Here is a 12,490-nt window from a genome sequence, read left to right as displayed (position 1 = left end):
GTTTTATGTCGTGGACAAGTGGAAGATCACTAAATCAAAGTAACCAGGCGGTCACTTGACCCGGTTGGAGGAGTCAGTGAGGAGGGATTGTTATGATGATGGGGGTGGGGGGGTGGGGTGGGGGTCACCATGTAAATATGACATCATAGTTAGCACCAGTTCATCCAAGAAGTCAACAACAATGGAGAACATCTTTTCCTTGATTGTGTTAGTCTTCTTCACCATTCTGTCTCCAACTCTAAGCACTGTGTTTGACTATGCAAACTTTCAGTACCCCTCCTTCCTAAATGATCTCCTAAATGCCACCTAAATGATTCCTAATTGATCTCCTAAATGCTACCTAAATGCTACCTAAATGATTCCTAATTGATACCCTAAATGATTCCTAATTGATACCCTAAATGCTACCTAAATGCTACCTAAATGCTACCTAAATGCTACCTAAATGATTCCCAATTGATCCCCTAAATGCTACCTGAATGATTCCCAATTGATGCCCTAAATGCTACCTAAATGCTACCTAAATGATCTCCTAAATGCTACCTAAATGATTTCTAAATGATACCTAATTGATCCCCTAAATGCTACCTAATTGATCCCCTAAATGCTACCTGAATTATTCCTAATTGATCCCCTAAATGCTACCTGAATGATTCCTAATTGAACCCCTAAATGCTACCTAATTGATCTCCTAAATGTTACCTAAATGATTCCTAATTGATCCCCTAAATGCTACCTGAATGATTCCTAATTGATCCCCTAAATGCTACCTAAATGATTCCTAATTGATCCCCTAAATGCTACCTAATTGATCTCCTAAATGCTACCTAAATGATTCCTAATTGATCCCCTAAATGCTACCTGAATGATTCCCAATTGATGCCCTAAATGCTACCTAAATGCTACCTAAATGCTACCTAAATGATCTCCTAAATTAAACCTAAATTATCTCCTAAATTAAACCTAAATGATTCCTAATTGATCCCCTAAATGCTACTAAAATTACCCTAGATGCTACCCTAAATGATTCCTAGATGCGACCCTAAATGATTCCTAGATGCTACCCTAAATAATTCCCAAATGCTACCCTTAATGATAGCCTAAATGCTACTCTTAATGATCGTGTGCAGTTCAGTGACTTGGACTTTTGTTGGGAATCTGGCCCCCTTATTGAGAAAGTTTTTGGGATCTGGTGCCTAGAGAGATCTTGGTAGGTGGTAAAGAGGTTTCTTTACCACTCCCCAAATATTGGATTTAGGAATAAGGAACCAATGAGCCGTCGTAAACTCGGGATGACTGTAATTATTATTGAGTATCTTTGACAACCTTGACATCACAAATGAATAACGGAGCGTCATCGGTGGCGTCGTGGAGCTGGAGCCTATCCCAGCTGACATTGGGTGAGGGGCGGGGTTAACCCTGGACCAATCCCCTGTCAATCGCTGCTCATGTTGACACCAAGAAAATCCCATCTTTCCATTCATCGTGTAAGCTGTCAGTCGTGAGTGTCAGGTGCAGGAATGTGGGCGTGGCAGACGCTTCTTCCTTTTTCCCAGAACAAAAGCAACATGGATGCCTTTAATGACATAATGACTGTATTGTTGGACTGAGGACAGATGGTTTGAAAGACGTGTGGAAGAAGCAATCTGGCGGCAAAATGGGAAACTTCCTCTCTAAAGAGAACGTTCTACCTGTACTGGAGAATAGAAATTGTGTGTCAATGCTAAAATGCTGAAGTGAAATACAGAATGGTAATGGTAATGGTAATGGTTTAATTTCATTTGAACATGCATCAGATTCCAATTGAATGCATCCCATAATCAGTTCCCAGTTCCACATGTCCAAAAGGAGTAGGAAGAAGCAAAGCTTATTAAATCCTACCCCTCCATCTGGTACTTTTACAATCAGTAACTGTTGCATTTGTTCACTTCCTGTTTTCCTAATATAATTTAAGTTTTTTTAAATTATTTTTTTTATAATTTTTTTTGATTATTTTTATTTATTAAAATTTTACGGGACTTTGAGGTGAAGCAAGGCTTATTAAATCCTACCCCTCCATCTGGTACAATCAATAACTGTTACATTTGTTCACTTCCTGCTTTCCTAATATAATTTAAGTATTTTTTAAATATATACATTTTTTACAAATATTTTTATTTATTTATTTATTTATTTAAATTTAGCGGGACTTTGAGGTGAAGCAAATCCTACCCCTCCATCTGGTACTTTTACAATCAGTAACTGTTACATGTGTTCACTTCCTGTTTTCCTAATACAATTTAAGTTTTTTTTAAATAATTTTTTTTATAATTTTTTTTATTATTTTTATTTATTAAAAATAATGCGGGACTTTGAGGTGAAGCAAGGCTTATTGAATCCTACCCCTCCATCTGGTACAATCAATAACTGTTCCATTTGTTCACTTCCTGCTTTCCTAATATAATTTAAGTATTTTCTAAATATATACATTTTTTTACAAATATTTTTATTTATTTATTTATTTATTCATTTATTTATTTATTTATTTATTTATTTAAATTTATCAGGACTTTGAGGTGAAGCAAATCCTACCCCTCCATCTGGTACTTTTACAATCAGTAACTGTCACTTGCAGCTTTACTAATTTTTGTTTTGTTTTGTTTTGTTTTGTTTTATTCAATCATTCAATCATTCATTTAATGTAATGTAATGTAATGTAATTTATTTTATTTTATTTTATTTTATTTTATTTTATTTTATTTTATTTTATTTTATTTTATTTTATTTCATTTTATTTTATTTTATTTTATTTTATTTTATTTTATTTTATTTTATTTTATTTTATTTTATTTTATTTTATTTTATTTTATTTTATTTTATTTTATTTTATTTTATTTTCAAGTGATTATTATCAAGTCAGTGTGACATGAATGTGGATCTTAGCAGAAATACATAATAAATCAGAATAATAATAAATAATAAGTGTACTTGTTAGTACTTAAGTGTACTAATGTGTACTAAAGTGTACTAATGTTGTGTGCACACCAGGAGATAAGGAGGACTGGAACAAGTTAGGATTTGTTGATAACGTGACCACTACCACATCAGTACTATCAGTAGAGCCAGAGTATGGAGGGGGAGGTGGCTCCTGGTGTGGCCCAGCAAGGTGCACTGTATTCGGGCACATGCTCCGAGCAGCTGGTGTCATGCCATGGAGGTTTCTGGGAAAAAATATTTTGCACGTTTATAACGCCGCGTTGCTAGCGTTTCGGCGATGCAGCAGTCTTTTGGCGTTAAATAAAATATATATCAGGAAGTTGCCTACAGCCACAGTTGTTTTTAGAATTGGCTACTGATGGAATAGAGCCGCTGATTTTTCAAGACATGTTGCAGTCCACTTTGTTTAACCGCCTCCGTTGAAACGGCGTCTCTGTTCCGAGCCATTAAAAAGAACCCCCACGTCGTGTGTTCTCCCCACCCACACTTTTGTCACAGAACAACATGAATATCCACATCCTGTCTGGGCGGGACAGCGGGAAGTTAGCGCGACAACCAAATAAAAAGACACAAAAGGCTTTTTAATGGCGTTCGGAAATAACCGCACATTGTTGTCAACGAGCGTGGTGGCGCGTTCATGAGAACGCCACAAAGCCTGACGAACGCAAAATGATTTGCCGCCGGGTGCTCGTTAAAGATGCTGATGAGCTTCCCGGCTGTCGATCACGTCACATGGCGCTTATTGTCCGCCCTGAGGCCTTCTTGACACATGTCGTTAGCTTTGGTTGTTATCGCTGACGAGTTCACGGTGCCGTAGCTGCGGACCGCAACAGAACAATCAGGTTCTGCGTCAAATTGATACTTGATCGGTGGTATGCTAGCGTTAATGGAACATAGTTTACAAAATACAAAGAAATACAGCTGAATAGGTGCAGATTCTGGAAGAACTAGAACACTTCCTGTGCGGGTTATTGTGTGTAACCTGCTCTAATGGAGTCCACAATTCAATACAAAGGCCCCAAAAATGGAGATTCCAACCCAGGTCTTCCCACCTTCAATTTCAATGGGACTGTTTATGTGGATGTGTACTACATGACCCGGAAGCTACATGCTATATGCTACATGCTGAAGAAATATGATGTTCTAAAGAAATATCATGACATGACTACCACTTCACGACTATCGGGAGAACCAGAGCATAGAGGGGAAGAGCTACCTGGTGTGGCCCAGCAAGGTGCACTTTATTCGGGCACAACCTCAGTGTGAGGCCATGGGTCTCTGGTAAACCTTTTTTTCACTTTTCCAAATTGATACTTGATTGGTTTCATGCATGCTAAGAAATACAGCTGAATAGGTGCAGATTCTGGAAGAACTAGAACACTTCCTGTGCGGGTTATTGTGTGTAACCTGCTCTAATGGAGTCCACAATTCAATACAAAGGCCCCAAAAATGAGCATATTAGGTCCCCCTCCCCGCCCCCCAAACCTCGGTTTCCAACCTCTTTAAGCCTCCAAGGTCTTGTTTTAGGTTGGTTGATCTAGGTTCTAAAGAAATATCATAACACAACTACTACTTCACTACTATCGGGAGAACCAGCGCATAGAGGGGAAGAGCTACCTGGTGTGGCCCAGCAAGGTGCACTTTATTCGGGCACACTCTCAGCGTGAGGCCATGGGTCTCTGGTAAACCTTTCTTTCACTTTTCCAGGTTAGCACGCAGACCTCACAGCTAGGAGACGCGGGTTCAATTCCACCCTCGGCCATCTCTGTGTGGAGTTTGCATGTTCTCCTTGTGCATGCGTGGGTTTTCACCGGGTACTCTGGTTTCCTCCCACATTCCCAAAAAACATGCTAGGTTAATTAGCGACTCCAAATTGTCCATAGGTATGAATGTGAGTGTGAATGGTTGTTTGTCTATATGTGCCCTGTGATTGGCTGGGATTTGAGCTGTTCGGTTCCTCTTCCTCCTCCTCCTCATCATCATCATCATCCTCATCATGGATGTTGTCGTGTTGGCTCTTTGAGCTCCTTGAAGCTAGCGTCCCGTTTAGCATTTAGTTTCTCTTTGGTCTTCGGGGTTTGTCATGGCTGCTTCACAGGGCGCCTCTGCTCGCTGCTGATAAAACGCCTACACACACACACACACACACACACACACACACACACACACACACACACTGGTGCCATCTGCAAGTTTACGAAGCGTAAAGAATGATCATCCTGCTGAGGATGCTGAGGTCCCTCCCAGTTAGTCAAAGTGTGTACCGATGAGGAAGTCACTTCATTGATGCTTTGTTCAAAGTGAAATAATACTTTCACTTTCACTTTCACTTTCATGGCTGTATGAAGGTGCAAGTCACAGGATTTATTTTCCCATTTTGGCGCTTACATTGTGCACCCATGGGAGGCCGAGAGGGCCAGCAGATGGCGGCTTCCTTTGGGGTGGGGGGGTGGGGGGGCGTCCTTTTTGAGTTTTGGGGGTTGGAGTGTAAAGGTGAATATAGGGGTGTTATATCATGTTTACAGGGCTCTAATGTTAAAAAGTGTCATTAGAAGGTCAAACTTTGATGAAATTTATTATGACTTATTTTTTGTTATGTTTACTATATTGGGTTATATGAGTGTAAAGGTGACTATAGGGATGTTATATCATGTTTACAGGGCTCTAATGTTAAAATGTGTCTTTAGAAGGTCAAACTTTTATAAAAATTATTATGGCTTATTTCCTCTTATGTTTACTATATTGGGTTATATGAGTGTAAAGGTGACTATAGGGGTGTTATATCATGTTTACAGGGCTCTAATGTTAAAAAGTGTATTTAGAAGGTCAAACTTTTATAAAAATTATTATGGCTTATTTTGTCTTGTGTTTACTATATTGGGTTATAGGAGTGTAACGGTGACTATAGGGGTGTTATATCAAGTTTACAGGGCTCTAATGTTAAGTGTATTTAGAAGGTCAAACTTTTATAAAAATTATTATGGCTTATTTTGTCTTATGTTTACTATATTGGGTTACATGAGTGTAACGGTGACTATAGGGGTGTTATTTCATGTTTAAAGGTCTCTAATGTTAAAAAGTGTCTTTAGCTTGCTCTCACAGTTTTTCCGGAATGAATGAATAAAGTATGGTGGTTTAGTAAAAAAAAAAACAATACGAGGAAGGAAGACATGTTGGACCTCACTTGATCACATGTCTGAGCCCACTGACACTGTGTGTGTGTGTGTGTGTGTGTGTGTGTGTGTGTATGTGTGTGTGTGTGCAGATGGGCATCAGTGGTCAGATGTTTATGAAGGGTGGAGGTGTTTGTCTTCAGGGATTGGTCACAAACTCCACCGTCATGAGGGGTGTTAGGAAAACCAGGGATTACTGTAAGGGTCTTATTGTATGGGTCTTATTGTATGGGTCTTACTGTATGGGTCTTACTGTATGGGTCTTGCTTTATGGGTCTTACTCTCTGGGTCTTACTGTATGGTTCTTGCTGGATGGGTCTTACTGGATGGGTCTTACTGTGTGGGTCTTGCTTTATGGGTCTTACTGTATGGGTCTTGCTTTATGGGTCTTGCTTTATGGGTCTTACTGTATGGGTCTTACTCTCTGGGTCTTGCTGTATGGATCTTGCTGTATGGGTCTTGCTCTCTGGGTCTTACTGTATGGGTCTCACTGTATAGGTCTTGCTCTATGGGTCTTACTGTGTGGGTCTCGCTTTATGTGGGTCTCGCTCTATGGGTCTCGCTCTGTGGGTCTCGCTCTGTGGGTCTTACTGTAAGAGTCTTACTGTGTTGGTCTCGCTCTGTGTGGGTCTCACTCTGTGTGGGTCTCGCTCTCTGGGTCTCGCTCTCTGGGTCTCGCTCTATGGGTCTTACTGTGTGGGTCTCGCTCTGTGTGGGTCTCGCTCTGTGTGGGTCTCGCTCTATGGGTCTCACTGTAAGGGTCTTACTGTGTGGGTCTCGCTGTATGGGTCTCACTGTGTGGGTCTCACTCTATGGGTCTTACTGTGTGGGTCTCGCTCTGTGTGGGTCTCGCTCTGTGTGGGTCTTGCTTTAAGGGTCTCGCTCTATGGGTCTTGCTGTAAGGGTCTCGCTGTGTGGGTCTCGCTCTATGGGTCTTACTGTAAGAATCTCGCTCTGTGGGTCTCACTCTATGGGTCTTACTGTAAGGGTCTTAATCTATGGGTCTTACTGTGTGGGTCTTCCTCTATGGATCTTGGTCATAGTGTGCTGACTTGATGAGCCTGTGTGGTGAATTGAGTGATGATTGTCTGGTTTTCATGATGATATTTTATGATTTGTTATGACTGATTGCCAAGACGAGTCCCCTCCATCTTGTCATGTTTTCACGGTGCGTTTGTGTGCGTGCGTTTATCCCTGCGTGACAGATACTGTTGCACGCGCTCACATGTGCTTTATGCGTATTGATGCGCCACACTGGAGCGCCGGCTGCCGCCCAAATACGCCATTAAATGTCCGCCATAACTGATCACCTCCTCCAAGTGGAGAGCGGAGGCTCAAATTAAAGCCTTCCAGCATAAACAAACACGTAAACAAACACACGTCTACTTCCTCCACATCTCCCGCAGCAGGAAGAGCATCACTGGTGTTCCTTCATCACGCTGCCTTAAACATCCTTTCATACATCCTTTCAGCTAGCACACATAAGAACCTTACAAACCAAAATCAGGCCAAAGATTTCAGGAGAACCTAAACCTAAAAGTGTATGTTTACTATATTGGGTTATATGAGTGTAAAGGTGACTATAGGGGTGCTATATCATGTTTACAGGACTCTAATGTTAAAAAGTGTCTTCAGACGGTCAAACTTTTATAAAATTTATTATGGCTTATTTTCTCTTATGTCCACTATATTGGGTTATAGGAGTGTAACGGTGACTATAGGGGTGCTATTTCATGTTTACAGGGCTCTAATGTTAAAAAGTGTATTTTTTAGGTCAAACTTTTGTAAAAATTATTATGTCTTATTTTCTTTTATGTTTAGTATATTGGGTTATATGAGTGTAAAGGTGACTATAGGGGTGTTATTTCATGTTTACAGGGCTCTAATGTGAAAAAGTGTCTTTTTTAGGTCAGTTTTATAAAAATTATTATGGCATATTTTCTCTTATGTTTACTATATTGGGTTATATGAGTGTAAAGGTGAATATAGGGGTGTTATTTCATGCTTACAGGGCTCCAATGTTAAAAAGTGTCTTTAGAAGGTCAAACTTTTGTAGAATTTATTATGACTATTTTCTCCTATGTTTATTATATTGGGTTATATGAGTGTAAAGGTGACTATAGGGGTGTTATTTCATGTTTGGAGGGTTCTGATAGTATGCAAAGGTGGTAAACGGGTTTACTATATCTTATTATGTTTACTGTATTGGGTCAGAGGAGTGTAAAGATGACTATAGGGGTGTTATTTCATATCAAGAGGGCTTTAATGGTGTATAAAAGCATATTTAGTGGGTTGTTTGTATGCTCCAATTACCAAAATATTTCATTTATTAAAAAGTAATCGTACTTCACAGAAATGGGTGGGTCGGGTCTGGAACCAATTAAGCAGCATGAACACTAATCTGTAATACTGTAACCTTGTTGACATTTATGACGTTAGATGTCGGACTTTGTTCCAGATGGTGATGTTTAAATGCTATGTAGTTTTGGTGTACATTGTGGTGTTCTACCGCCGCCCATCAGAAGTATTTCTTGACGAGGTAGTTTTTTGTGGTCCAGGTGACTCAGGATTCCAAAAAGGATCTGTATGTTTTTGGTTGTGAGACCTTCTTGACATAAGAAAATGAACATTTTGGTTTTCATTTGTACTCCCTCGCAGACGGCAAATAGTCACGGAGCGCCTTTTATTGCTGCGTGATCCCCGAGGGCAACACGACACCTCCACCTGGTTCTGTTCCATCCCGCGTGGAGCCTCTTTATACTGGACCCCCTGAGACAAATCCATTTCCCACACTGGGGCGGCGAATGCGTCACTGCTGCCATCCTAAAATCACTCATGAAGACGACCTTTTCATGCCAAACGCCTTCACGGGGCAATTCTGGAGGTTCCCACGTCTGCCTCGCTTTGTCCAGGATATCATAACATTTTGGGCTGTCCTCTTTTTGTGTTTTAAAGTTCAACTTAGAACCTCCTTAAGATCCAACAGTGCAAAATGTACATTATTCAGTTTTCCTGCTGTGAGCTTAACATAGATGCTCTCCGATTTCCCATCCACATTTGCAATAAGAGTGACTGTCGACAGATAAGTCCTACCATCTATTTTCTAACACATCCGAATAATCGCTCATTGTTGTGTCCCATTTGTGTCCTTTCTAAATATGCTTTTTAACACTATTAGAGCCCCGTAGACATGAAATAACACCCCCATAGTCACCTTTACACTCTTATTACCCAATATAGTAGACATAATAGGAGAAAATAAGACAGAAAATCAGTTTACCACCTTCTCAATACACTTTTGAATACTATTAGAGCCTTGTAGACATGAACTAACACCCCTATAGTCACCTTGACACTCCTATTACACAATATAGTAGACATAATAAGAGAAAATAAGACATAGAAAATTTGTTTACCACCTGCTAAATACACTTTTTAATATTATTAGAGCCTACGAGACATGAACTAACACCCCTATAGTCACATTGACACTCCTATTACCCAATATAGTAGACATAATAAGAGAAAATAAGACATAGAAAATCTGTTTACCACCTTCTAAATACCCTTTTTAACACTATTAGAGCCTTGTAGACATGAACTAACACCCCTATAGTCACCTTTACACTCCCATTACCCAATATATAGTAGAGATAATAGGAGAAAATACCTTCTAAATACACTTTTTAATACTATTAGAGCCCACTAGACATGAACTAACACCCCTATAGTCACATTGACACTCCTATTACCCAATATAGTAGACATAATAAGAGAAAATAAGACATAGAAAATCTGTTTTCTGGGAGGTGTGGGTGGCGGACAGGAAGTGATGTCACCCATTCAGAGTTGAGTGTTAGCTTGCCGTGGGTCCCGTGTTGGGGAGCCTCTTTTCTGGTGCTTGTGTGTCTCGGCCAACATTCCAGTCACATGACTGTTGTTGTTTTGGTTTCTCCTCAGGTGAACAAGCAGCAGCTTCAGGCGGTGAAGGAACGTTTCCTGGCCTTCCTCAACGGAGAAACTCAGATTGTAGCCGATGAAGCCTTCTGCAACGCCGTGAGGAGCTACTACGAGGTAACCGCAAATGGCCTCCGGTCTGCAGTTTGGACACCCGTGTCTAGATCCTTCCTTCATCTGGTGTCTTTTCATCGCCTTGATGAAAAGTTTCCACGGCGGCGGCGAAAGCAGACGTTCTTAGCGCGCTGACGGCACATGATGGATGGGGGCGGGCCGTCACGACTGGGGAAACGTCACATGATCTATATTCTGCTCCTCCGGGTGGTCGGCATGGCGACGCCGGCCAGAAGGAGCAGGGACGACGTGAGGTGGTGGATTAAGGGAAATGTTTGATATTTTGGGGGAAGATCACACTCTTCTCATCTCAAGTCCGACCGTCTAATTTCTAACACATCCCAATAATCCTTCATTGTTGTGTCCCTTTTGTGTCCTTTAGAAATATGCTTAACAACACTATTAGAGCCTTATAGACATGAAATAACACCCCTATAGTCACCTTTACACTCCTATTATCCAGTATAGTAGACATAACAAGAGAAAATAAGACATAGAAAATCTGTTTACCACCTTCTAAATACCTTTTTAATACTATTAGAGCCCACTAGACATGAACTAACACCCCTATACTCACCTTTCCACTCCTATTACCCAATATAGTAGACATAATAAGAGAAAATAAGACATAGAAAATCTGTTTACCACCTTCTAAATATAATTTTAAACACTATTAGAGCCTTGTAGACATGAAATAACACCCCTATAGTCACCTTGACGCTCCTATTACCCAATATAGTACATATAATAAGACAAAATAAGTCATAGAAAATCTGTTTACCACTTTCTAAATACCCTTTTTAATACTATTAGAGCCCACTAGACATGAACTAACACTCCTATAGTCACCTTGACGCTCCTATTACCCAATATAGTAGACATAAGAGAAAATAAGACAGAAAATCTGTTTACCACCCTCTAAATACCCTTGTTAACACTATTAGAGCCTTGTAGACATGAACTAACACCCCTATAGTCACCTTTACACTCCTATTACCCAATATAGTAGACATAATAAGAGAAAATAAGACATAGATCTTGTTATGTCTACTATATTTAGAAGGTTGTCAAAAGTTTTTTTATATCTTGTATTTTCTTTTATGTCTACTATAGTGGGTCTTAGGAGTGTGAAGGTGACTATAGGGGTGTTATTTTATGTCTAGAGGCTCTAATAATGTTACAAAACATATTTAGAAGGTTGTCAAAAGTTTTGTTTTGTGTCTTATTTTCTCTTATGTCTACTATATTGTGTAGTACGAATGTAAAGATGACTATAGGGGTGTTATATCATGTCTAGAGGGCTCTAATAATGTTACAAAGCATATTTAAAAGGTCAACATTTTTTGTGTCTTATTTTCTCTTATGTCTACTATATTGCGTAATAGGAGTGTAAAGGGGACTATAGGGGTATTATATCATGTCCAGAGGGCTCTAATAATGTTACAAAGCATATTTGAAAGGTCAAGTTTTGTTTTGTGTCTTATTTTCTCTTATGTCTACTACATTATGTAGTAGGAATGTAAAGGTGACTATAGGGGTGTTATTTCATGTCTAGAGGGCTCTAATAATGTTACAAAGCATATTTAGAAGGTTGTCAAAAGTTTTGTTTTATATCTTGTATTTTCTTTTATTCTACTATAGTGGGTCTTAGGAGTGTAAAGGTGACTATAGGGGTGTTATTCTATGTCTAGAGGCTCTAATAATGTTACAAAGCATTTTTAAAAGGTTGTCAACAGTTTTGTTTTGTGTCTTATTTTCTCTTATCACTACTATATTGCGTAATAGGAATGTAAAGGTGACTATAGGGGTGTTATTTCATGTCTAGAGGCTCTAATAATGTTACAAAACATATTTAGAAGGTTGTCAACAGTTTTGTTTTGTGTCTTATTTTCTCTTATGTCTACTATATTGCGTAATAGGAGTGTAACGGTGACTATAGGGGTGTTATATCATGTCTAGAGGGCTCTAATAATGTTACAAAGAATTTTTAAAAGGTTGTCAAAGGTTTTGTGTATATCTTGTATTTTATTTTATGTCTCCTATAGTGAGTATTATGAGTGTATAGGTGACTATAGGGGTGTTATTTCATGTCTGGAGGCTCTAATAATATTACAAAACATATTTAGAAGGTTGTCAACAGTTTTGTTTTGTGTCTTATTTTCTCTTATGTCTACTATATTGCGTAATAGGAGTGTAACGGTGACTATAGGGGTGTTATTTCATGCCTATGGGACTCTAATTATCCTATACAGTACATTCATAAAGTCCTA

General features: G+C 39.3%; 1 protein-coding gene across 4 annotated transcripts in view; it reads left to right on the top strand.

Annotated features, from left to right (window-relative positions):
• cadps2 (Ca++-dependent secretion activator 2) overlaps window positions 1-12,490 on the top strand; it is a 103,335-nt gene that overhangs the window by 742 nt on the left and 90,103 nt on the right. For all 4 annotated transcript variants that reach the window (XM_058086266.1, XM_058086265.1, XM_058086264.1 and 1 more), the window contains exon 2: window positions 10,110-10,223. In XM_058086266.1, coding sequence (XP_057942249.1) covers window positions 10,110-10,223 — 114 coding nt within the window. The remainder of the gene's footprint in view (window positions 1-10,109; window positions 10,224-12,490) is intronic.

This window comes from Doryrhamphus excisus, chromosome 11, assembly GCF_030265055.1.
Source record: "Doryrhamphus excisus isolate RoL2022-K1 chromosome 11, RoL_Dexc_1.0, whole genome shotgun sequence".
Classification (NCBI taxonomy): Eukaryota; Metazoa; Chordata; class Actinopteri; order Syngnathiformes; family Syngnathidae; genus Doryrhamphus; species Doryrhamphus excisus.
Note: the sequence above shows the minus strand (reverse complement) of the source record. Positions and strands in the feature narration are given on the sequence as shown.